Source organism: Ailuropoda melanoleuca, chromosome 5 (assembly GCF_002007445.2).
Source record: "Ailuropoda melanoleuca isolate Jingjing chromosome 5, ASM200744v2, whole genome shotgun sequence".
Lineage (NCBI taxonomy): Eukaryota > Metazoa > Chordata > Mammalia > Carnivora > Ursidae > Ailuropoda > Ailuropoda melanoleuca.
The window spans coordinates 72,857,333-72,883,250 of NC_048222.1; the positions used below are offsets into that span (position 1 = coordinate 72,857,333).

General features: G+C 41.9%; 1 protein-coding gene across 3 annotated transcripts in view; it reads right to left on the minus strand.

The window, feature by feature from the left end:
* Positions 1-25,918, minus strand: part of DOCK5 (dedicator of cytokinesis 5) — a 213,681-nt gene that overhangs the window by 144,554 nt on the left and 43,209 nt on the right. For 2 of the 3 annotated variants that reach the window (XM_034661245.1, XM_034661244.1), the window contains exon 2: positions 11,821-11,904. In XM_034661245.1, coding sequence (XP_034517136.1) covers positions 11,821-11,904 — 84 coding nt within the window. Of the gene's footprint in view, positions 1-11,820; positions 11,905-20,944; positions 20,967-25,918 lie in introns of those variants that run through there. The other variant, XM_034661246.1, reaches the window with a different exon arrangement.

The window sequence follows — 25,918 nt, forward strand, 5'->3', positions numbered from 1 at the left end:
TCACTGGTGTTTTTATTTTTTTTTTTAATTTAAATTCAATTAATTAACATACAGTGTATTATTAATTTCACAGGTAGAGTTCAGTGATTCATTAGTTGTATATAACACCCAGCGTTCATTACATCACGTATCTCCTTAATGACCATCACCCAGTTATTCCATCCCCCCACCCACCTCACCTCCAGCAACCCTGTTTGTTTCCTATAGTTAAGAGTGTCTTATGGTTTGTCTCCCTCTCTGATTTCATCTTATTTTACTTTTCCCTCCCCTCCCCTATGCTCCTCTGTTCTGTTTCTTAAATTCCACATGAGTGAAATCATATAACTGTCTCTCTCTGACTTATTTCGCTTAGCATAATACCCTCTAGTTCCATTCACGTCGTTGCAAACGGCAAGATTCCTTTCTCTGATGGCCGAATAATATTCCATCATGTATATATACCACCTCTTCTTTATCCATTCACCTGCTGACGGACATCTGGGCTCTTTCCATAGTTTGGCTATTGTGGACATTGCCACTATAAACATTGGGGTGCAGGTACCCCTTCGGATCACTACATTTGTATCTTTGGGATAAACACCCAGTAGTGCAATTGCTGGGTCATAAGGTAGCTCTATTTTTAACTTTTTGAGGAATCTCCCTACTGTTTTCCAGAGTGGCTGTACCAGTTTACATGCCCACCAGCCTCACCGGTACAGAAAGGAAAAGGATGCAAAGATAGTAAAAGATGATTCTCTTCTTTTATACCTTTTTGGGAAACAAATCAATCTTCCCAGTTAGACATCTTAGCTCAGTTTTGTGCCTTTATGATACACAGATAGATGTTGTAAGTGTTATCTCCAAAGGAACTCAGACTTCTCCCAAATCTAATACCCTTACTTGAAAAAGAGGAAACACAGGCAAGGAATTGGAAAGGTCGTACAGTCAACCAGTGACTTACTATCTAAGCTGAGAATGCAAACACAGGGCTCCTACCACCTGGTTCATCAGGGTTTGCCTTCCACCACCTGCCTCCATGGCCATGCAGCAAGTGGGATACTTGCTCAAGGCAAAGGCACTGCCTCTCATGGGAAGGAAGCTTGGCCATGGAATCCAACCAATATAAAACACCTATGCATGCAAGCATGCCAAGTAAATGGAAAAGACAGAGATGAGGCTTCTATCTTTTATTTTATTTCTTGAGTGAACAGTAAAAAGGCCTGTGTTTGTGGTGCCTGGAACATAGCGGGCAAGCCATAAACTTTAAATGACTTCAGCAATGAGAAAGAGAAGGTCCGGTGAGCTGGTGGTCACGGACGAAACAGATCATACAAAGGCTGTATAATAAAATCTGCACCCCCAAAGCACGATCTGACAGCAACATCCCAGAGACCCTTCTCTCCCCCTGGGATCCCACACCTAGTGGCCAGAATATCTAGGGAAGAGGAGGCATTGATCCTTATGAAGAGGATTCATCTGAAATGCACAGGCCTGGTAGTGTGCTCATCCACTCTGTGGGGCTCCCATTTCTTCAACTATTCAAGTAATTAAGGCTTTCGTGGCTTCAATTTCCTTCCACAAAAACATTCTACTTTTTCCCATCTTGTTAACTCATAACACCATAACTAAAAATGCCGAAGTTTCTCCTGGTCACCTACAAGAGATGGAAACGTCAGAAGCTTCTTTCAAGCAGCAAACACCTCCTGAGACAGGCAGGGGGACCTGGTCTGGGGTGGGGGCGGGGACAGCTGCAGAACAGTTGGCAGACTGGAGAGGTGACATATCCAAAAGGCCACTGCAAAAGGAGGAAACGTCTCTTGGCTTCATAGACACCATGAAGCTCAGTGACACAGGGGAAATAAAATTTCCTCTCTCTAATCAACACCATCATTCTGGTTTGCCAACTTCCGCGACATTTCCTGGATGTGGCTTTTTCCTTCTTTCTTTTTTAAAGCAAAGTAATCCTGCCAGCAGTTAGTTGACCTGCTGCTGGCTCTAGTTGCCCTCCTCTGTGACGCATTTCTCTAGCTTATCCAACTAGTTCGAGAAAGCTGAAATGACAGGATACAGCATAAATTTGCTGCCACTCACTGTGAAGACTGGTTTTATCAGCAGCACCAATTTGCAAGATGGACAAGACAGGGATGAAGCAGTTCATCAGGCAAGATCTATAAAAGACCTATGCTAGGCTCTGTGGAACCTCCAGAAGACTGAGGTATAAACCCCAACCCCCGATCTCGAAGACTTTCTACTAGTGCAACAGAGACACAGGTGAGGGAAGACAAACTCGCACAGCTAATTACGGAGGATTTCTGGAACAACAGCGCAGGCTGCTTTCCTCAGGCGACCATCTAAGCCTCCCGAGGACGACATCAAGGTGAAGGGCACACATACAGGCGGCTTCTCTTTCTGAAGGGAGAATGCAGGCCCCAGCAAGATAGGAAACAGCCCGTGCAGAGGCACGGGAGCATGCGTGCCTTAGCTTAGAGCGTGTGTGACACGGATGGCGCTGTCCCGAGACCCCTTCAGTCTGTGTCACTTAGAAACCTACTTTGAGTTCCTCAGTGGAATGCATCCTAAAATGAAAGGGCAAAGCTGTACTTACAGACTCTGAAAGTGAACCACTGGGCTCCACTTTGAGAACCCAGACAGAGGCGCGGAGATGCTGTCAGGGGTGTGACAACATCAACAGTGGCAGAAACAGAGACAAGGACCCAGAAGTGACGACGGCAGTAGGAGTCCTGGTAGCAAAAGAGCAGCAGAAAAGGCATGAACATGAACCATGTGGGACCTTCCGAAACTGTGCTAGCCAAAGACCGCTGGGTTCAATGCAAATGCCTTCTGCACTAACACAAGCAGGAGGGCACAGTCGGGGATACCAGTTAGACACCCACTGCCACAGACGTACAGGGAGGGAGACTGCTTCAGCTTTGGATGGTCAGGGACCCCTCCAGAGACCTCTCTGCTTATTTGTCCCTCTCTGACCTGCCTGCCACACCTGTGGGTAATAGTAGCCCAGCCCCTCAGTAATTCTGACCTGGAGTGTGTGGGCTGGGGGAAGGGGGCCATATCCCTGGATAAGGGAGATGATGGGGCTATGTACCCCTGGAACAGATGTGCCTGCCTGCTCAGAGAAAACCAGCTCTTGAAAACAAGCAGAGGAGATTGGTGGGGGGGGGGGCAGATGAGGCACATGGGCCCTGGAGGGCAGGGGGCCTAAGGACACAGTGGACTTGGAGAGCAGTGAGGAGTGCACCTGGCCAGGGCAGCAAGCGAGTGTGGCAGAGCCGTGGGGGAAAGAAGTTCAGAAAGAGCTCATCCCGACATAGACAAATTCAGGGTGCTGGGAATCTTGTCCGACGCTACTTAAAAAGCAAAAGAACCTCACCCTCTTTGAAAAACTATAGGTTAGGTCCAAAATAGAAGCATCATTTCCTCAAAGGCCTCACAATGTGGAAAGAACATTCTACTTGGATTCCAGAGGACCGTGGTGAGAATCAAAGCTCTACCACTTAACGGCTGTGTGAAGTTTCAAGTTTCTGAACCTGATTTTCACACTTACTAAATGAGCATCGGGAACTCTGGTCTCCCATGATTGTAAAAGCTATGATTCAGTACAAGAAAGCCCTCAGTTCAATGCCTGGCACACAGAGGGGAGTAAAATGCCAGATAAATTTGGAACCGAGGGTCCCAGTGACATAATCCAGGGACTAACTCCCACTTCCAGGACCGTCGTCTGGTTCCTGGGCTAATGATGGTAGACTAAAGTTCTTTTCTTTGTTTTCTGAGGAATGTGTCTGTGCTTCCTGGAAGAAGGAGAAGAACCTGTCTAAATTATTCTCAAGTTACTGACAACGAACAAAGCTGAAGTACACTTAAGGCAGCTGGGATACCAGGCGGGGGGTGGGGAACTTTACTATAGAACTGTAGCACCCGATAAGATATACTTTCATCTTCCAAGAGAATAAGTTCCCTGCTCCCAAGAAAACTATAGAGAAGATGACTTTAATGGAAAGGTAACAAGAAAAAGTAGAAGGAACAGCTTGGGTGACAGAAAAACTGTATGACAATGGCTAGAATGATTGAGAAAATAGTGCTGAGTAACTCAGGGCCTGAGCAGATACGGAATGCAGCCAAAAATGAACTCAGAAGTTACCCAAATAGGGTCTTCTAAGGCCTGACTTGACATTTAGTGGGGAATGAATGTGACAGTAAGATTCATTAAAACACCCACCCCTTCCCATCCCTTCAATTCCAACTTTAGTGACAGACTCTTCAGTCTGCATCAGTGAGCACTGAGGAAGTATTCGAGGTTAGGAATTCAGTATTGATTTCTCCTGCCATTTAGAAGATGGACTGAAGTATTCAGCACAGTTGTTAAAAATCTCGTACTCCTGTTGTCAAAGTTAAGTGCACACATATTTAATATTGGTCAGATGACAAACGCTGGGGACATACACACAGGGTGTAAGAGTGAGACTAACAGTCCGTCTATAACAAGCACCCTTCCTCTCCTGCCCTGGCCACAGCTCTGTGTAGCCTGGTCACACAGGGAGCGGAGGCCAGGAAAAGAACCACAGTTCCCTGCGCTTCTCAGACTCATTGGCAGCATTTGGGTTTTTCAGGCAGCGTGTTTTCTATGATGGTTTCCATTGAATGATTTGCTCCCTTGGGTTGAATAAAACGGGGCACTCCAGCACAGAGTGGGTACTTATGATGCCCAAGTCCCCTTAGATGCTTTTTGAGATCATAAATTGCTCTCATATTACTATGAGCAAAGTAGAGGCATACATTAATCTTCTCTCTCTAGATATAAGCAAAAGGAGAAAAATCCTATTCCCATTTGCCCTCAATCTTAGACTTCTGCCTAGGACTTTCTCTTTACACTAATTCTTCACTGAGTCGTACCTAGCCCCATGATGATTTGATGTGCCACGTTTCCCAATGGAGATAAGATACCCAACGCATTTTTGATAAAAGTTATACACCAAATAATGTGAAAGGCCCCACATTCAGAGCTGTGAAGGGAGCAATGAGTGGTTATGTATATGTGTGGGATGGAAGGGTCCTGCCCACCACTTTGCCACCTTCCTGACCCCTTGATCCCATCGGGATCCCTTGGAGACCAAAATTTATGCGACACCAAAAACTCATGAGAATATTTCTCCAGAGCATCCTCCGAAACGTCGGTGCTTTCAGGCTGAGCTTGCCTCCTTTGGTGCGTGGGCAGCCGTTCAAATGGGCCAACTCCAAGCGCCAGTTCACGACAAAGTAACTGAATGAAGGCACCACTCAGAAAAATTCTGACCCCAAATCTAGAAGATCCCATGTATGCCTAATATACAAAGAACAGACATTTTAAAGATGGCATTTTAGAAGCACATTCACACATATCTCAAAAGGAAGAACAAGAAAAGGCATTCTCCTTTTGGTAAGATTAAATCTGAGAGGAAACTTCTCACCAGCTCTACTTTTTAATTAGTTTTTCTGTAAACATACTCCTGCCGCCACACTCGTCTTCTGAAAAACACATCTCGGGAACATATGTCCCCAGTAGTAGTAGCTGACATGCAGTGCTTAAGGTAAAGGTCAAACAGATGTGGGAAGTGGCCGGCACACTCAACAAAATGCCACACGGCCTCATTTGCTTTCCAGGCTGGTGCCAGAATGTTTGTACACAGTCCTTATCACAAAATCCAAGCTGTTGGGCTCACTGCCACTGATGTTCGTGAAAGGCAATTGTTTTTATAACTAGAACATGGTGACTATGGATTCTGAATTACAACGGGGTAACAAAAGTAAATGAAAGTTACAAACACATCAGATGCCATATCTCAGCTTACACCCAGTAAAACTTTATACATGCTGTTAAGAACTGATTTTTAAAAATTAGCTCCAATTTTCTTTGTTTCTCATTTGTCTATGACCATTGGGTATGGCTGACCAAATAGAGAGGGCAAAGAAAAGAGGTACGATCAAGGAATGTCAAGGCTACCGGGTTGGGTAACTGTTGTACGTACAGGTCCGTAGGATGTGACAATCCATCTTCTTGATTCAGACGTTCTGAAAGAGTTCAGTAAGACCTTACTGTGTCAGATGGGCCAATCAGCATATATTGGAGAGATGATTAAGCCTCCGCTTGAAACATTTTCAAAGGCACTGTCTTCTTTTTCATGCTTCTGTTACAAAGTTTTGTCAACCAAGGAGCCAAAATTCAGTGCCATGTAACTCTACCTCTCTGCCATAAGACTGCCCGCTATACCTCACAATAAAGCCTGCCTTATAAAGATAAGATTCAAGATATGTACAGCTCAAGTCACAATCCGTATTAATTCCCTTTATTATAAGGAAATGGATTTCTTGGTTAAGGTGCATTTTAAAACTGGCCTCATTCTATATAGAAGAAATAACATGGGTATATTAGGGACCTCCTGTATATACACAAATGCTTCTTTTTATTTCAGCTTTTCAAGATTGCCTGTTTTGTCTGGTTCCAATGCAATCATTTGTGCTATCCTTTGGGTCCTTACATATTACACTAAAACTGTACAAAGCTTTATGCGGTGCCTGCTTCTGTAGAGCTTGGAACGCCTTTGAGACATTATCTCATTTTGTTATGGCCAATTGTGTTATGCTTATCCCCAGAAATCACTTTTAACACCAGCCACCCTCTCTCTTGAGCTTGTGAGTGGTTTATGGAGCTGAAAACGAGTTACCAATGGATATGAATCAAACGCAGGAAACCAGTACCCATTGGTGGAACAACAGACCCTGGGCATTAAATCACTTATGACTGGAATCTGGTTAATCACAGGAGAGGAGAGCTTAATGGCAAAAGGAATGCTGTAACCTTATTTTTCAGAGCACTTTCAATCAATCACTTTCGATTCAAAATTTCAGATGCAATTTCAGATGCAATGACAATGATATAAAGAGTTTAACTGTCCTGCTCAGGACGGTCACCCTCAATAGGGACAAAACCATCTGATCTAAAGTAGCCTTCTGCCTTATCCTTCCTCTCCCTGTCCATCATTCGCATCTTTTTCTGGTCCTGGTAATACCAGCCTTTTTTCCTTGTTGCACTTTTAAGTATCTGAACTGTTTTGTTTACTTACTTTGTTCACTTGTTTTTGTCTCCTCTAATGGAAACCCTACAAGAACAGGAACCTTGCTGTTTTGTCACTCAGGTGACCTCAGTGCCTAGAACATCTCTTGGGCTCAATAAATGTACCTGGCACATAATAAGAGCATAATACTTGGTCAGCAAGTATTTTTGAATGAATAAATGACCACAACTAGAATCTCCAGGTAACAGTGATTTTTCAGCCATGCCCATGGATCTGGGGTGGGAAAGAACATTCTAGATGGATAACAGCTGTCTCACTACCAAATCCCTTATCTGGTTAAAGAGGCAAGGCTGTGAAAGATGAGCGGTATTATAGCTTTGCAGTCAATTCTACTTCCCTGCCCCTATTTTTAGTAACAAATGAAGTTCAGGGGCAAGGTGACAGAAAGACATGAGTGATAAGTGACAGCATTTGGGCTATTTTGGATGCAAAACTCAAGTAATCAGTCTGGCAGTTCCCAAAAGTTTAAACATAAAAGCAATTCCACTCCTAGGAACATACCTAAGAGAACTGAAAACACATGTCCACACAGAAACTTGTTCATAAATGTTTATGGCAGCATTATTCAGAATAGGTGAAAAGTGTAAACAACCCAAATGTCCATCACCTGATGCATGGATAAATAAAATGTGATATATGCATACAACGAATTTTATTCAGCCATAAAGACAGGAAGCACTGATACATGCTATAATGATAATGAACCTCAAAAACACTACATTAAGTAGAAAAAGCAGCTAGTCACAAAGGACCACATATTATACGATCCCATTTACATGAAATGTCTAGACTAGGCAAATCTCTAGAGACAGAAATTAGGTTGGTGGTTGCTCAGGGCTGGGGGATAATGACCACCAAATGGGTACAGGGTTTCTTTCTGGGATAATGAAAATGTTCTGAAAGTAGATGGTGATGATGACTGCCCAACTCCGTGAATGGCGCACTTTGTAAGTAACCATTGAATTGTATGCTTTAAATGGGTAAATTGCATGGTATTTGAAATAGATCTCAATGAAGCTGTTATTAAAAACAAAAGCAGAAAACTCAAGCAATAACCAAATCCTTCTGCAGTCTGCAAGGGCGCGGAAATGTTGGCAACTCCTGTATTTCCCTCATGGAAGGAGAAGAACCGCTCTGCCTATTATATCTGGGGTTTTATGGAGGTGACCCCCTACCCCTCTTACTCTCCACACTAGCTTGCCTTGCTCCCGCGGGCTTGCCTTGGTCTCGTATTTTATCTTCACTCATTTAGCAGACTTCTGCAGAACACCTACTCTATGCCAGGTGCTATGCTAGACACCGGCCCTGAAATGAAAGGGGAGCAGGCTTTGCCTTCAAGGAGCTACCACTTTCATAATTATTCATTCGACCACAGGGCAGGAAACAGCAAAAGGAAGAGTCCTAAGTGGTATTCTGTGGCAGGTTGTGGGCAGAAAAGGATTTTCTGTATCTGGGCTCCAGAAAGGTAGACTGTTGTCCACACCGGAAAAAGCACACACGGTCTGGTTTGTGAATATCGCAAAGGCGGCCGGGCAGAGCGCACAGTGGGGAGCCCCGGGAGCCAAATCCAACAGGAAGCTGGAAGACACAAAACCCCTAAGGCCATGAAATAGTGCCAGCATTAGCCTTAAATTCCATCTGGCAGTACTTTGGGTGTTTCCATTCTGTTTATTTGTATTTTTTTAAAGGAAAGAGGAGATGGGAAGGAGGGAGAGAACTCAAGCTATTACTCAGCATTTCCACCGTGTTTAATGTTTGCAAAGTATTCCTGCCCTCACTTAGCCCTGCACTGCCTGAAATAATAAAGGACTCTGAGAACCCAGCCAAGAACTCAAAGTACTTAGGAGATATAAGAACCTATCACTGCATCTGGCAAGGCAGGCACTAGTAAAAAAAATTAATCCCATAAAATAAGCAGTATATAAAAACTTAATCCAATATAAGAGTCTTTGTAAAACTGACAGGCCACTTGGTGGTGGTAAATGAACTCCGTCAGCTCATGTTCTAAGTTTTCCCATTCATACCTTGACACGTGGCAGTTTTGCCAAATGGGCAAGGACATCCTTTTTCGACATGAAAGAGTCCTTTGGCACACCAAGTATTTTATGGTAACAATTAACAGGCACACCAGCTTCCTGCTGTCAGGACTAGAGCACCAGGATCATCCTATTCAAGATGCAGCATTGATAAAGTGGCAGGTTTTTGTGTGACTGTCTATCAGCAGGGCCAGCACCAGCAAGCACACCACTTTATGAGCTGCAAAACGCTAGAAGCACTGTGGCTTTTGGACTCAAGCTCCGGAAGGTACTTGAAATGGATGTGTTTGTGCATCTCTGATTACATTTATATTCAACCAAGCACAGTGACCCCCTCGGCTTGCTCCAGAGGAGTGCTACCTTTAGGAATGTTCACTGGTTAACTGGGAGACTACTCAGTAAAGTACAGAGAGGATGCAAATAATAAATGCTTGTTAATATGAATCCTATGAGGACAAAGTGCTTCAATTAGCTACTTCGAAAAATACGTTGGGGTCACATAGAGATGAAAAAAGAATCTTGAAAATGTATTCAAAAGACATCACCTACTTTATTTCCAATCAACTCTCCACTCTTCCCTCCTACACTCCACTAATACACTTAGAAAAGCTTGACAACAAACACATATACATACACACACATGCACACAAACTGAAAATCTAACATGGTAAAGTGGGAATTATGAGGTCAAGATCCGAAAAAGACCAAAACTCAGAAAGATGAGAGCGTCTGAGGCTGCTCTCTTCTTGGGGCACTTGTCCAATTAAGAAAAGTGTCCTAAATGCCTGAGCAGCATTTCTGATGGCCTCATGGGTCCAGGAGAACAAAAACTGGAGTCCTGGACTGCCAATGAGTTGGCCGTAATTTCAGACAAACCAGACTAAGGCAAAAAAGCATTAGTACAGACAAAAACATTGGTAAAAGATTTAATAAACAGGAATTAAAAGCTCAAATTGCTTAATATAACAATTCTAAAGTTAAAGTTGTATGTACCTAAAAACAGGTCTGAGAATACATAAAGCAAAAAATTGACATCACTATATATCATCATCACTGACATAAACTGAAAGCACGGAGGAAGATTTAACACGGTTCTCTCAGTGACAGAAAATGCAGAAAAACATTAACATGTAGCAAATTTGAAAAAAAAATGACAGGGAAATCAGAATCTAATTGTCATCTATAGAACTCTCACCCCATGATCCTAATATACATTCTTTTTGAGCCCATATGGAAGAGTTACAGGAACCGAACATACACCTTTCACCTGTACAATGCAAAAACGTGTGCCCACAGACACTAGATAGAACAGATTAATCTGGCCCTTGATAAAGAGGTATGACTTAGTAAGGTTTGAGGGAACCATGATTTCAATAAGCAAAGGACTCCTGAGATAAGATGATAGTACATTGTCCCTTGTGTCTCAGAGACTTAGGGACTACATGGAATTGTTGTTGGGTTGGACCTGAGATGATGAGGATGAAAACAGAAAAGAGAGAGTGGAGTGGGAAGAGCCCACACAACCCTCTCTCTCTTCTCCTTTCCCCTAGGAGCTGCATGATTGTACTTTAATTTGTGTGGAAGGGAGAAGCAAACACCTGCCCTCCACCTAAAAAATAAAGGGAGGCAGCAGGAATAACAGAGTGTTCTGTGCGACTGGGCAGAAAAGAATGACTTAGCTTTTCTATAGCCAAACCCTGCTTCCTTTCCGACCAGCTTCACATCCCTTCTTCCCCAAACTAGGAATCCGCAATAGGTTCTTGATGACCACCTCTGCCATTCTACCGTCACGAGCATTTACGTGGGTGAGGGGGAGTGCAGATCCTAAAAATCTAGAGATCCTGATTCTAACAAGCCTCACTCTCTGAGAAAAGTCTGCCTAGCTTCCCATTGCATTTCTGTCTCAATCTCCAGAGAGAATAAATGGGCCTTAAAAATTGGTCTTTGCTTTGGTCCTCAACTTCCGTGGCCTGGATACATGTTTGTTGTAGTCTGAGGATCTGAATCAGAAATGTGGGCATGTAGAGGAGTCCTGCTAGGAATCCGAGAGTATGAGTTGGAGCTAAAAACTTGGGATGGGGTGGGGGGTGGTGGGAGCAGACATGACGTATGCGTCTCAGACAATCAGGAGTCCTGAGTCCTACCCTACAGCCCACTAACAGGTTAACTGGAACCACCTCCCCGGCCCGAGCTAGTTGCAAGAAATATACTAGTGGGCTTTCTGGATCTGCTGTAGCCCTGACCTACTTCTGTGAAAGAATCTCAGCAACACCTGTAGGTCTCTCCCTCATTTTTCCCCCAATCTGGCAACATGTAGTGCTGAGTAGAAAGAGCCACTTAATCAGCAGTGCCTCCTTGGCACAACAGCCAATCTGGGGGCCCACATGGCTCCTCCTGGGCCAGCACTGCGGAGGATCCTTCTGCATCCAGTGCCTGGGCTTCAACGATTCACATACTTTGAGAACCTGATGTCTGGGCATGTTTGCACTCATGTACTCAACGGGCTGTTTTGAAATCACGCTCGGTACAAAACTGTATAACCTAAAGTACTTCCTGGATTTTTACTAGCACCACTTCAGGAAGTAAAGCATGTTGATGTTTGCTCTAAGTGCCTTATTAATAAGTAACTCCCACCGTTTTCCCCTTTCCCCGTCTGGCTGAAGGCCATCCAGACTTACCCTCATACATCTCCAGGATGTGAACCGTGTCTCCAATCTGCAAGGAGAGCTCCACATCTTGAGAGGCATTGTAGTTATAGATCGCTGGAAAGGAGAAATACAGGGGGGAAATGGCATCAGTGGTGGTTAAAATATAAGTCACTAAGCAGCACACGCAGTGGCTAATGAATTACTTATTTAACAAATAACCCCCTACTCCATGCTTTTGTGTGAATCACCCACTGCAAGGCAGAGGACATCCTCCACAACCCCCATGACTGTTATGTTCCAGTCATTCTTCCATCCAACAAAAACTGGTTGGTTGCCTAATGCATATTGTGTTAGAGACCAGTGACAATGACAAAACACACAGATGTGGTCCTGTCCCAGGGGTTTTTAATCATCTAGGAGAGGGAGGAAGATATTAAATGTATAATATTACAGAAACAACTACTTAATTCAAATTGTGGCAAGAGTTCTGAAAGAAAAAAAAAACCAGGCTAGGGGCACCTGGGTGGTTCAGTCAGTTAAGCGTCTGCCTTCGGCTCCGGTCATGATCTCAGGGTCCTGGGATTGAGCCTGGCATCAGGCTCCGCACTCAGTGGGGAGTCTGCTCCAGGATTCTCTCTCTCACTCTGCCCCTCCCCCTGCTCATGCTCTCACTCACACTCTCTCTAAAATAAATAAATGAATCTTAAAAAAAAAAAGAAAGAAAGAAGGAAAGAAAGAAAGAAAGAAGAAAAAGAAAGAAACCAGGCTACAATGAGAATATGCTGTGGGGTTCTTTAAGTTGGTTCCCTTATTCATCAGACAACAGCCAGCCTACAACACTGCTGAGCTTATAACCTCTAAGACATAGAATAAGCCATCTCCTCGCTTCCCTGACACAGTAATTTGGAGTCAAAAAGGCCACTGTGAGTCCCATCTACCCACGAGGAACAGATTGACACAGGGTGCGCTGCAGACATGGCTGCCTTGCCCCTGTTCCAGGCATCCTGGGGACCTGGATGGCCCCAGGACCTCCACATCAAGGTCACCTCAGTCACCACATCCTTAGGACCAGCAGTGACTGGGCCAGATTGTGAAAAATAGGCTAAGTCTTATAATTCAAAAAGATGACGACCCAATTTTAAGATGGGTAAGAGCTCTGAAGAGACATTTTACCAAGAATCATATGCTGGCTAAGACACATGAAAAGATACACATCATCATTAGTCATCAGGGAAATGCAAATTAAAACCACAATGAGATACCACTTCACACCCACTAGAAAAAGGCAGACAACCGGTAAGAATGTGGAGAGACTAGAACCCTCAGACATCGTGAGCAGGAATGTAAAATGGCCCAGCCTCTTCAGAAAACAGGTGGACAGTTTCTTAGAAAGCTAACCATAAATTTCCACCATGGCCCAGCAATGCCATTCCCATTTATCTATGAAGAGAAATGAAAACACGTCTGTGCAGTGACTTTATGTGAATATTCACAACTGCTGTGGTAGGCAGAAACATAGCCCCCCAAAAGACAGCCACATCAAATTTCTGGAACCTGTGAATGCTACCGTGTGTGGCCAAACATTTGACTAAGTTAAGGAGCTTCAGAGGAAGAGATTTTTCTGGATTATCAGGGTGGGCCCTAAAGGCAATCACATGTGTCCTGACGAGAGAGGGCCAGAGGGAGTTTGGGGAAAAGCACAGAAGGGAAGGCAACTTGGAGATGGAGGAAAAGGTTGCATCAGGGATTGGCATTACCACTGGAGGAGGCAGCAAGGAATGGAATCTCCCCAGAGCCTCTAGAAGGAGCAAAACCTTCACCTTAGACTCTAGTCTTCAGAAACATAAAAGCATACATTCCTGTTGTTTTATGCCACAGTTTGTAGTAATTTGTCAAAATAGTCATAGGAAACCAATACAAGCAACATTATGTGCAATAGTCAAAAAGTGGAAACAATTCATCAATTGATGAATTGATGAATAGATATGTTAACTAGGATATTTCCATAAGATGGAACACTACTCAGCAACAAAAAGGAGTAAATACAGACACATGCTACAACACAGCGGAACTTCAAAGACATTATGCTGAATGGCAGCCATCTGTGAAATGCCGATTTTAGGCTTCCATTTATTTGCAATGTCCAGAATAGGCAAATCTACTGGAGATAGTACCGCCAATTACTGGTTGCCTGGGCAGGGGAGAGGAGGGAAGAGCGAATGAACACAACAGGCATGAGGGAGGTTTTCAGGGAGGTGGAAACACCCTCAAACTGGATTGAGGGGATGGTTACACAACTCTCTGAATTTACTAACATTCATTGAACTATATACTTGAAAGAGGGGGGATTTTATAGTACATAAATTAGAGTTCAATAAAACTGTTTTGTTTTTTTTTAAAGTAGGTCTAGTTGTTACTCTCACTCTCTTGGTAAGGGATCTGCATCCTTCCAGGAAGAAAAAGCCACCTCAGAGATTCAGTTCTAGCCATTTACCTGATGATTCAAGGAACCAAGATGTTCCCCATCCCTGCAGCTCTAATGAGCACATGAGGATGGTCATTCAATCCATCTGCCAGATCCTACAAAGGTCATTAAAAAGCAAAGAAAGTTGTCCCCGCACTGCAAACTGTGGGTACTCACTGCTCTTTCTCGAACCTGCAATGCACCCTATGTCTGCAGCTTGACTGAGGCTTTCCCTTACCTCACGGTCTATCCATGAGTGGAAGGCGCATACCTCCAGCCACATCTTTTTCAAGTGGCCTCTATTTTTGAAGGGACTCACCCAAAGAGTGTTCTTCTGTAGTCTCAGACAAATCATGTTGAAATTAATGTACTGTTGAGCTTTTGGACTAGACTATGAATTCAGAACAAGCTTGGGCTCATGAAGTGGATCTGGAGAAACTACACCGGATTGAGATGTAGCAGTTAGTTCCCCACTGACTCCTATACCTCTTCAGGGGCCACTGGGCCACGGCTGCTATTCCACTGAAGTTCTCCTCCTTCATCCGAGAGTCAGGTGACTCAATGCTTTGTCCACTAAGTATATGTCTGGTTTTCCGTACAGAACGTATATCTCGTATCCTTGACTCCCCCTAGTCCCCATTCACTGACTCCCACTGAGCCTGTTCCTTCCAGCAGCCCTGCTCACAGATGGAAATAGGAAGTAATGAGGTTGCTGTGTCACAATGTGTTGTGTAATGACCAAGCTCCAGCTCTTCCTCGTTCCTATCATCAGGAAAGTAGGCAGAAACTCTCAAAGGCAACACCTAGCACAAACACCTACCAAGGACTGTTGTAAACACACACACACACACACACACACACACACACCGTAAACCAATGTTTCCTTAACACCTCGATTCCTAAATCCTCCAAAATTATCCTAGCCTTAATTACCCACCTTAGCCTCCAATATCTGCCAAATTCTACCCTCTGCTCCAGTCAAGACTCTCACAGTGCCCCTAAATTCTGTGCTCAACCCACAGTTTATCCCCACTTGTAACAACAGCTTATCTTTTGCTACGTAACAATCCAAAGCTCACATTCACAATTCCACTCAACAAATAACTACAGACTCCCTATCACCCTGCATGAATCTGTTTCTTCTGACATCTGACATCACTTCCTTCCAACACAGTTTGGGTTTTAATCTCAGATAATCTTGATTGTCATCCGCCCCCAATCAGAAGGTAAACTCCTCACAAATGTTGTTACATTATTTTACAGATGGGGAACATTATTTTTTCTGGTTGCACATTATTTTTCTGTCTTTCACATTTCAAGGCACTGGATTAGACCCAAAGAACATGCTCAAGGCACAACGGTGACTTTTATAGAATCTACCAATCGGTTCAATTATTCACTACTTCTTCCCCAAACCTTAAGATACTTACTTCTGTTTTCCTGAGAAGCAGCAGCTGTGGTTCCCCACCACTCATGACAGAGATATCAAAATCACCTCTCCTGCCACTTTTTGCTTATTATACAAGAGAGAATCTGCCTTTCCAAATCAAGCTTTCAAGGAGAGTCCCATGGGAAGCACAACCCTTCAAAAATGCCTTTCACTGGAGTAAAGTCACCTGGTAAAGGACATTCATCAGTTTCACGTCTTCGGGCAGAAGTACCAACAAGACTCCGAGCAATCACTCAGAGCTGTCATCTCTTCATTCCAACGATGCACTTTTGAACCTTGCCCTCACTCTCCCACCCTCTATTACCCCTCATTTCCATTGTATTTTATGGTTTCACTTCCATATGTAATACAGTAACTATAAGAAGTGCATGCCACGCACCACATTATTTAATTAGGAAACAGATTCAGAAGGGGTAAACACTTGGCCCAAGTAATCCAGCTTTATAAGTAGCAAAGCTGTTCCTAACGCTGGTGATGATGCCTTCATCACATTTTACAAGGCTGCTCTGGAACAGTGAAGAACAGCCTGGAAACAAAGAGAGGAGCCTCAGATTCTCGGTATGATGTCTGCCTTAGATTTCGCTCATAAAACGGAAATCCAGCTTCCAAACACAAGCTTTATTATATGGGTCAGTGACTGGTAATCACGTTGTCTGCTAGTCTGGTGCTATTTGAAGGACAGGCATACAGCTAGCTCTTAGTGGATGGTGCTTTCTTCCTGGAATGTGAGTAATTATTACAGAGAAAAACAGATACAGGGAAAATAAGGGAAACTCTGAGGGTTAAACAAAACAGTGTTGAAGACTCAACTATACCACTTACACACGCATGACCTTGAATGAGTTCTCAGTCTGAGCCTCAGTTCCCCATCTGTAAACTAGGCATCAGATCAGATGACTCGAAGGGTCCCTGTGGCTCCAACATCCTCTGAATCATGAAGTGATGATAAGAAGCAGGAGAAACAAGTTATGCTGTTTTGACCTAGCAGGCCCACCACAATCTCTTGTTTTGTCTGAGGAAATTAAACAAGAACAGGGAGTTGCTGAATATAAATTGCCTCGCTGGCTGCTATGTGCAAGGTTGGGAAAGACAAATTGCTGGAATTTTTCCCTAGCAGCTTACTGTTTATATCACGAAAGTGTAATTTTGCAGAGCCAAGTAGACAAGACAGTATGTCTACAAATGTAAAATAGTTTGCATTTTACCAAATCTTTGATTTGGCCTTTTCTTTTAAACCAGGCTTATATGAGAGAGGTGAAAAGAAAGCTGGGTCTTAAGATTATGCAATAAGAAAACAACAGAATACACGAATAGGCCCCAAAACGAGGCTCAGTTTCAACAGTGAAAAGTCTATGCGTTACTGGTATTTAATCTTTCTAATAAATTAGGTTCTTTCATGAATCCTCAGATACAACCCCCTGAAGAATAACTAAAACATGACATTTCCTAGTAGTCATTTGGTAGACTCTACAAAAGAAAGATCCATCAAACACAGACCAAGGTCCCAATTGGAACTATTTACTATTCAGAATATTAAAAAGATGACCAAACTTCATCTTTTTCATTATTATCTTGATCTACCTACTTTTCAGCCAAACACAAAAAAGGCACATCCCACCTTTGATCTTTGCCCCGGATTTAATGCAATGATGTCCTCAAAGGCCAAGTGGACTTTCTTCTTTAGCTCTTTAATTACAGTCTACTATAAGGATCAGAGAATCAGATTCAACAGTAGGTCTGACCCCAAGAAGTAAAAATCTATGGTTTTAGACTGATCATTCTATTTAGGTTGCAAACTAATCTTCTTAGGACAAGATGACCATGACAGTGCCTCTCTACTCAGAACATCCCGGCCAGGGGCCACCAAATGAGGACAGCACCTTGTATTTCTCACCCATATACTCCACAGGATCAGGCTCTTATGGGATTCTTAACTTCATTTTCTAGACTACTGAGGAAAAGAGGATTTATTGACCAACTCATTGGTAATTCTTTAAGAAATCTCTATTTTAAGGATTATAGCTATTTATAGACAGAACTGATAAATACCCTTAACTGGAGAGATATTTCACAGATATTTCAACTATAGTTTACTGACTGTCTCACTGTTACCAAGTGATTACTATACACCATCTCATTTAAACTCATATGAAATTAAATTTACATAGAATGTTTAAAGGAGAAAAGCTGAAAAAAAGGCAATTTGCGATTATGGGAGAAAAGTCTATATTCTACAAACGTGTGGAGCTGTCTCCCACAGCTTCCCCATCAAAAAAGTGGAGGCAACCGTACATTCCTCATTAGGTTTGGTGAAGCACAAAGAGGAGAGTGTGTGCAGAATCCCTAGGACCATGACCAGTACCTGGTGGACACTAGAAAAAATGGCAGTCACCTTCCCTTTCTCCCCTTTCCCTTTCTTGCCGGGTCCAGCTCCCCACTTTGAGCATGGTGGCACCCATGTCCTCAAAGATGGACACTTTCACCCTCACCAATAAGCCAGTGAAAGTCATTCAGTGAAGACTGGGAATCAGGAAGGCGTGTGGAGAAGCAGAACCAGCTAGTCCAGCAGTCCTTCCAGGGTAAAGGTTGCTGGGCAATGTAGTACAGGTGTCCCTGAGGACAGCAAAACCACTTTACTGCAGGCAGCTGAGAACGGAGTTCCCCTAAGAAGCAGCATGAGAGTGAGGGAATATTTTAATATTTTAACCATTTTCTTGCTGTCCCTTCTAGCATTTCAACAGTGATTTAGCTGAGGAACCAGGGTTTTATTCAGAACACCAAAGATGCCTCAATCACGTACTCACTATAATACTCTCAATCTGGGTACAACATTAGAACACATTCTAATATTACTCATGCCTACAGCTTCTATTCTTTTCCACTGATCTCTTTCTTATTAAGAAAAAGTATAAGAGAAAAATAATCTAAGGGCAATTAAGGAGGGTTGTATTGATGAAGTAAAAAAAAACACCTGACTTACTACTAAGCTCAGAACACCTTACCCTAACAAAATAAGGTAGCGATCAGGTTCTTCTTGTTATGCATTCTTACTAAATACAAACTAAATAGATCTGAGATTAAAAATGATCAGATCTAAGATTGCGTCCAGTTTACTGCAGCTAACTTATGGACGGAAATCACAACTGAGGAATCAAAAATCTGAAGATAAAAGCCACAGATCACTGTGGAATCTAGAACAAGCACCCTGAAATGATAGGCAAAAATGTCAGTGACTATTTTCTCCATCCATACATGAATTTGAGACAAAACACAGTTCACGAAGAAAAAAGGAATGATCCCAACAGGCTGTAAACCCTATTTGAAAACATCAAGCCGAAAATGAGAAAACAAGAGTAGCAGGTTGGGACCTGGGCTTACATCTCAGCAGGGCGTGTCCCAGGGCAAGCCTAACTGGTCGCCTCCCCACCATGGACCACATCCAGGAGGGTCTTAGAACTGAACCCCGGCCCTTTCCATCTTATATTCACCACAGTCACGTCTTGCTGCCAGCACAGTGAGAAGACAGAGTGTGTGTATACGTGGCCCGGAGAGAAGGGGGAATGAGAAAAGCAAACAGCCAGGGAGAAGGCCAGAAGCTGAAGAAATCTGGGAAACCATCTGGTCAGATCTCCTTGTTTCATAAATGAGAAAATGGAAGCCATGCACGTATGTGCCCACTTGAGCACACGCGTGTACACGTGTGCATGTGTGTGTAGCTGAAAAGTGACCTGGAGGTGAAACCTACTTACAGTCAGGCCACTGAAGATCCTTCCCACAGCTTGGCCAGAAAACTACCATCCTGGACTCTCACACAAGTCATTTAATCTTCAGGCTTCAGTGTCCTCATCAATGAATGGTATTTGTGAACTGGTATTTTACCTGCCTCTTAGGGTTGTTATAAGAATAAAATGAGGGGCACCTGGGTGGTTCAGTTGGGTATGCCTCCGACTCTTGATTTCAGCTCGGGTCCTAATCTCAGGGTCATGAGATCGAGCCCTGTGTTGGGCTCCACGCTCAGCGTGGAATCTACTTTCTCTTCCTCTCTCTCTGCCCCTCCCCTGATTGTGCAGACACACTCTCTCTCTAAAATAAATAAATAAAATAAAAGGATAAAAGATAATAAAATGAAAAGAAATATAAAAATGAGTAATTTTTAGTAATGCCTTTGGAACCAAGATATTTCAGCATAGAAGACAAGTACAAATCAAAAATATGATAAATAAATCTCGGTTAATCTATGTGAATTAGAAATATCATTATGAATTTGGAACATTTTTCTTTTAAAAAAAATAAAATATATATATTTTATGTATGTTTTTCACTTCCACTGTGGCTATAGTGAACCAGAGAACACATCAGGGAGCAAATGAACTCTCTCGTCTTAGAGATCTAAAAAATAGGCAAAATATGACTAATGGTTTTCAGGCACAAACATGTAGTGCAGGAGAGGGATGCCTGAGAGGACAGAAACAGATGAGGTTAAGTCTACAACTGCCTCTGGTTACTGTTTGAAGGTCTCCAGGCAAAAGTAGAGGGAGGAGAAACACAAACAGGGCCTGGTGGTCACCCTAGGATGAGGAAACAGAGTTGAGAATTCAGGGAGGTCTGGGTGGCTAAGATACGCAGGACAAAGAATCAGAGAGGAGTCCCCCCCCCCCAAGTCTACAGCTGAGTACTGGTCAGCCCATGCATGCAAAGAAAATACCCAAGGCCAAGGAAAAGAACCACTAGAAAAGAACAGAAGGAGCAGTTCCCACTCCTCACACAGGGCTGGGGACAGTTCATGTTTTCTACAACCAGCACAGAGAAACCTTGAGCTATGTGGCCACCTCTCTGAGCACTGGAAGAGCAGAGCCTTGGTAGTGCAACCCACCTGGCCCTTAGGTAAAGGCTGCGCTAGTTCTGCCTACCCAAGATCAAATGCAAACCTGGAAAGAATAAAAGTTTTCTCATAACCTAACTGCATCCCAGAACAAGATTCAAACTCCCAACAGAATAAAATGTACAATGTCTCACATCCAGTTCAAGATTACCAGGCATGCAAAGAAGGGCGAAAATATCACCTAAAGTCAGGAGAAAAATGAATCAATAGGGAAAGACCTAGAAATGACAACGATCAGGCAACAGAACATGTCCCAGGTAGCTAAAGGATTCAAATCATATAATGGAAGTAAACTAAAAATCAGTAACAGACATTTAAAAATCTCAAAACATTTGAAACTGAACAACATAATTCTTACCAGCCTGGGGGCCATTCAAAAGTCAACGTAATCTACCACATTAAGATGAAAAAAAAATATGATCATCTCTGTAGATGCAGAAACGGCATTGATGAAATCTGATATCCATGAATGATAAAAAAAAACCTGTGAGCAAATTAAAAATATCTTCAGCCTGATAAGAAGCATACATGAACACACCTACAGCTAACATCATATCAAACTGTCGAATATGAAGTGTGCTTCCCTAATACTGGGGACAAGGTGAGGATATCAGCTCTCATCACTTCTATTCCACATATTAACAGTGGTTCTAGCTAGCGTAATAAGGCAAGAAAAGAAATAAAACATTTACTAATTGGAAAGGATGACACAGAAAATAACATGTTATTAGAAAATAACACGATCATAGAAAATCTTGAGGCATTTACAAAAGAGTGACCAGAACCAACAAATGAGTTTAGGTGGTTTCAGGACCCAATTTTTGTCAATATACGGAAATCTATTGTATTTTTCTATCCTACAACCAGGAAGCTAAAACTGGGTTATAATTAATGTGTATTTCTTCCCATGGATTCTCAGTGAAACAGCTTGAAAACCAGTGCCCCAGAGAAACTCTTGCGTAAGTGTATTGAGAAACAGGTACAAGAATGTTCACATTAGCAGCGTTTGAGCAGTAAAAACTGGAACCACTCAATGTCTGTTGAAAGGAAAATGGAGAAATAAATTATGATATATTCAAACACAAGAGTACAGCAACTTTGCACACATACCACTAACAAAATGCTGAGCATATAAAAAAAATCTTTGGAGATATACACACACAAGATGATGCTTTTAGAGAAAACTCAAAATCTTGCAAAACTAAATGAATTAGGTTTTTAAAGTACGCACGTATAAATGGTAAAACCATAGGGAAAAAATGGAAATAAAACACACTAATTTCAGAATATTTTTATATCCAAGCTAGGACTGGAGTGATAGACTATTAGGAAGGAAGCATGGATATGTGGCTAATATCCAAAAAACCTTTTTTTGTAATTCACTGGATGATGAAGGTTTATTACTCTTTATACTTATTACTGTTTCTCTTTATATTCTTCAGGTGGGCTTATTACTGTTTCTCTTTATACTCTTTACAAGTGTTGCAACTATGCTTTTATGTATTCAATATTTAATTCAAACAATGAAAATCAGCTAGACAGATCTACATGAATACATATACGTGGGGGGGTATTCATAATGACAAAAAAATACCTCTTTTACAGAACTTATTACAGGGTAACATATACCTTCATATGTATTATTCTAGTGGTTCACTGGTGTTAGCATGCAGCAAAGTCACCTGGAGGGCTTGTTAAAACACAGATTGCTGGGCCTTCTGAATCAGCAGGTCAGGCTTGAGAATTTGCATTTGCACATGTTCCCTAGGTAGCACTGAGGCTGCTGGTTCAGGCCAACACTCCAGGACCTTCAACACAAGCCAGCAAAGAAGAGAGAGCTAACCCAGGCCTCGTTTTACAGATAAAGAAACGTAATCTCCGAGAGATGAAGAGATCTGCAGTATATGTTGTTGTTAATCATACCAGCTCTGGACTCAGACTACCTATGCCCAAACCCTGGCTTTGTATTTAGTAACTCTCGGACGTAATTTAACCTCTTGGTGCCAAAATTCCTCTACCTGTAAATAGGTACAATTAGAGCATTTTGCATATAGGGCTTGTGCAAGGAGTAAAGGATTATAAAACACTTAAATCTGTGCCTGGTACATAATATACCCTGGGAAAATGTTAACTAACTTAACTGCCACTAAGTTAATAAGTGGTGGAGCAGAGACTCAAATCTAGCACTTAATTTTCAATTATCGTCAACACAAATGCTTTTTGGTACCACAAAACAACATTGGGGAGTCCCACAGAGTCACACAAAACCTCTTTTAAAGATAGTTTCAGAAACCTTTAAAACCAGAAGACTTGAATGTAAATTCTAGATCCAATTGCTCTTTCCACTTTTAAGAAAACTAAGAACCAGAATGAAGTGGCTGGATTAAAAGATCATACAGCTGGTTAGAGGAAGTGTGGGATGCGCAAACTGGAATAATTTTTTTCAAGGGCCACATAAGTGGTCTTTATTATAACGAGTAAGCAAGCATCAGATCTATAAATATGAGGAGATAACTTTCTGATTTACGTACCTTCTTCATATACATATGTGTATACACACACACACATAGAAATTTTATGAATGAAGTTTTCTTTTCAAGATACAATTAGTTGGAGGGGCATAGTCAGTAACCAACTACTGTTGGTTTCAGCTCGGGTCATGATCTCAGGGTCCTAAGATCAAGCCCCATATTGGTTCCACGCTGAGGAAAGAGTCTGCTCAAGATTCTCTCTCCCTCTCCATCTACCCCCCCTCCCCACTCTATCTCACTCTCTAAATTAAATAAATAAATCTTTTAAAAAAATACAATTAGTTGGAGTCAATTCAATGCAAAGATATGGAAAATCTTTCCATCTCATTTCTTCCTGCAGTCTGAAGAAAGGTGAATATATTATTTCTCTGATACAATTTTAGGACAAAAGAAAAATCTAAATTTTGGATTGTATTTCAGTAAAATCATTTTTACATTTTAAAAATTCACCCAAGTTCCACTTTCTTTTCACATACATTTGAACATAATCAGAAGTAGAATAGATAAGTTTTTCCAATTCAACATGCCTTTCAAGTTATCCCCAAAGCATTAAAATTTTAGGCATCCATGTTTATAAAAAAATATATTGTTCATAAAATATAGTAACCTAAAATACCTTACAATGCAATCTAAATGTTAATAGCAAAATAACATTTTTCCAACCAGAAATATAGAATTCTTTGTTTTTTGGCATTTAAAAATAGAAATCACTCTAAAACTAGTGGAAAAATATATTTCCTGGTCTTCCACATTAGCATGTTATATTTTATTTCAATATAATGAATTAGACAGTTATGCAGTGACCTATAGTAATTCCATTTGCTCCAATGTAAAGTGTTATAGTTCCAACTTCTGCTTCTATGCTGTGAACCACAAAGAGAAGACAAAAGCATGTACCATCCAAAGGCAACACATTTTTATGATGAGCTGCACAGATGACAGGATCACACACACTTCACTCCCCACCCTACTGCCCTGCCTCATTGGACATTTTTTATGGTATCAGAGCATAGTATAGGTAAAGAGAAAAAACAAAGATCAGTCTATTTCAGTTAGATGACTGGAGACTTTATTCTTTGAGTCATGCAGCCTTGACACCAGCAGAGTCCCCCTAGACCTCCTGCTCCCCATTTCATCTTTGTTCATCATCTAGAACTCAAGTTACTACCCTTGGGTCTTTCCTGATTGCCCTGCTCTCAATCACTTTTCTGGTATGAAACAGGACAAACGATAACAACTACATCACAGGGCTGTTGTGGAGACTAAGTAGTACTCCTACAATAATTACCATGGGAAGAACTAGCTATTACTGGCATTACACCACTATTCTACATAACCACGCCACTCTAACGCTTTTCTGACAATACACTCCCAAATCTTCCCATAGTTCTCTATTTTCTACTGATGCAGTTTTAAGGATTTTCAAAGCTCATCCCTTTCTGAGTCTACTTTCGTAACCCTCCTTGCTTGAACAGCCCTCTCTACTTTCTTTCATTTGACTACCTCCTAGCCATAAAGTAAACTTAGAAAAGTTCAACTACAAACTAGCTGGGATTATCCCAGCCTTTGATGGTTTTACCACTTGAGGGATTACAATGCTCCATCTATTCCACAGTTCAGAGTTTGCTGTGTGATTTGACCTGCCCAGGTCCCTCCTGGGGCTCTGTACAAAGAGAAGGCTCATATCAGGCATGGCCCCATGTGCCCATGGGTTTCTTGAGACCTGTCTTCTTGAGGAGGATTGCTCAACGGTGACAAAAGAGGCCTATATAGATTTGTCTCTACTTACCTAAATTATAACAGCTTCTTCCCCTCATTGAATATCCTCAAAAGAGAACTAAGAGTGTTCCTGATAGCTTCCTTTAGTCAAATCCTATCTGTACACCACCGTAGACCAGTCTTTTTTTTTTTTTCTCCTTACCCTCATTATGCTGTGATACGGTAAAAAAAAAGTTCCTCTGGGGCAGGGGGATGGGTTGGGGATGTAAGTGTGGAGTGACATGTACGTGAATATGTGATATGTGAAAATATGCCAAGTACAGGGGATATGTATGGCATAGCTCCCTTAACAAATAGGGCTGATTCCAGGTTTTCTCTATCTTGATAGTTCTTTGGACCTTTTAAGAAATTTCAGAAAGAGTAAAGTTGGTTGCCTAAGCTTAGAGCCATTCTTCCCCTTTTAATTCTCTGTCATTTAATGCAAAGTTTAACAATATTGTTTTTGTTACAAACATTTGAATCTCATGTTTGTCATCTTATGCTTTCTATTTCCTGTAAAATATTCTTTTTTGTTTGTTTTGTTTATCTCTTGTTCTGTGGATTATGGTTTCCTTTTTCCCCTTTTGGTAATGTAAGGTAATTCTCTGTATAGAGAGGCTTTATTTGTGTTTGTCAAAAACTGGAAACAACCCAAATGTCCATTTTCAATAAGAGAACGAGTAAACAAGATGTGGCACATCCATACACTGGAATTCTACTCAGTAATTAAAAGGAACAACCACTGATACAATATGAATGACTCCTAAATGCATTATATTAAGTAAAAGAAGACAGACTCAACAGAGAACATTTACACTGTCTGATTCCATCTACACAGCATTCTGGAAGACTAAACTATAGAGGAGTAAGACAGGCCAGTACTGGCTAAAGGGACGGAAGGGAGCTGACTAGAAAGGAACATAGGAAAAAGTTGGTGGGTTATAGAAGAATTTCACATTTTTATTGGGGTGTTAGTTGTACAAATGAATTTCTCAAAATTCACAGACCTAGGTGCTTAAAAAAGGTGAATTTTACTATATGTA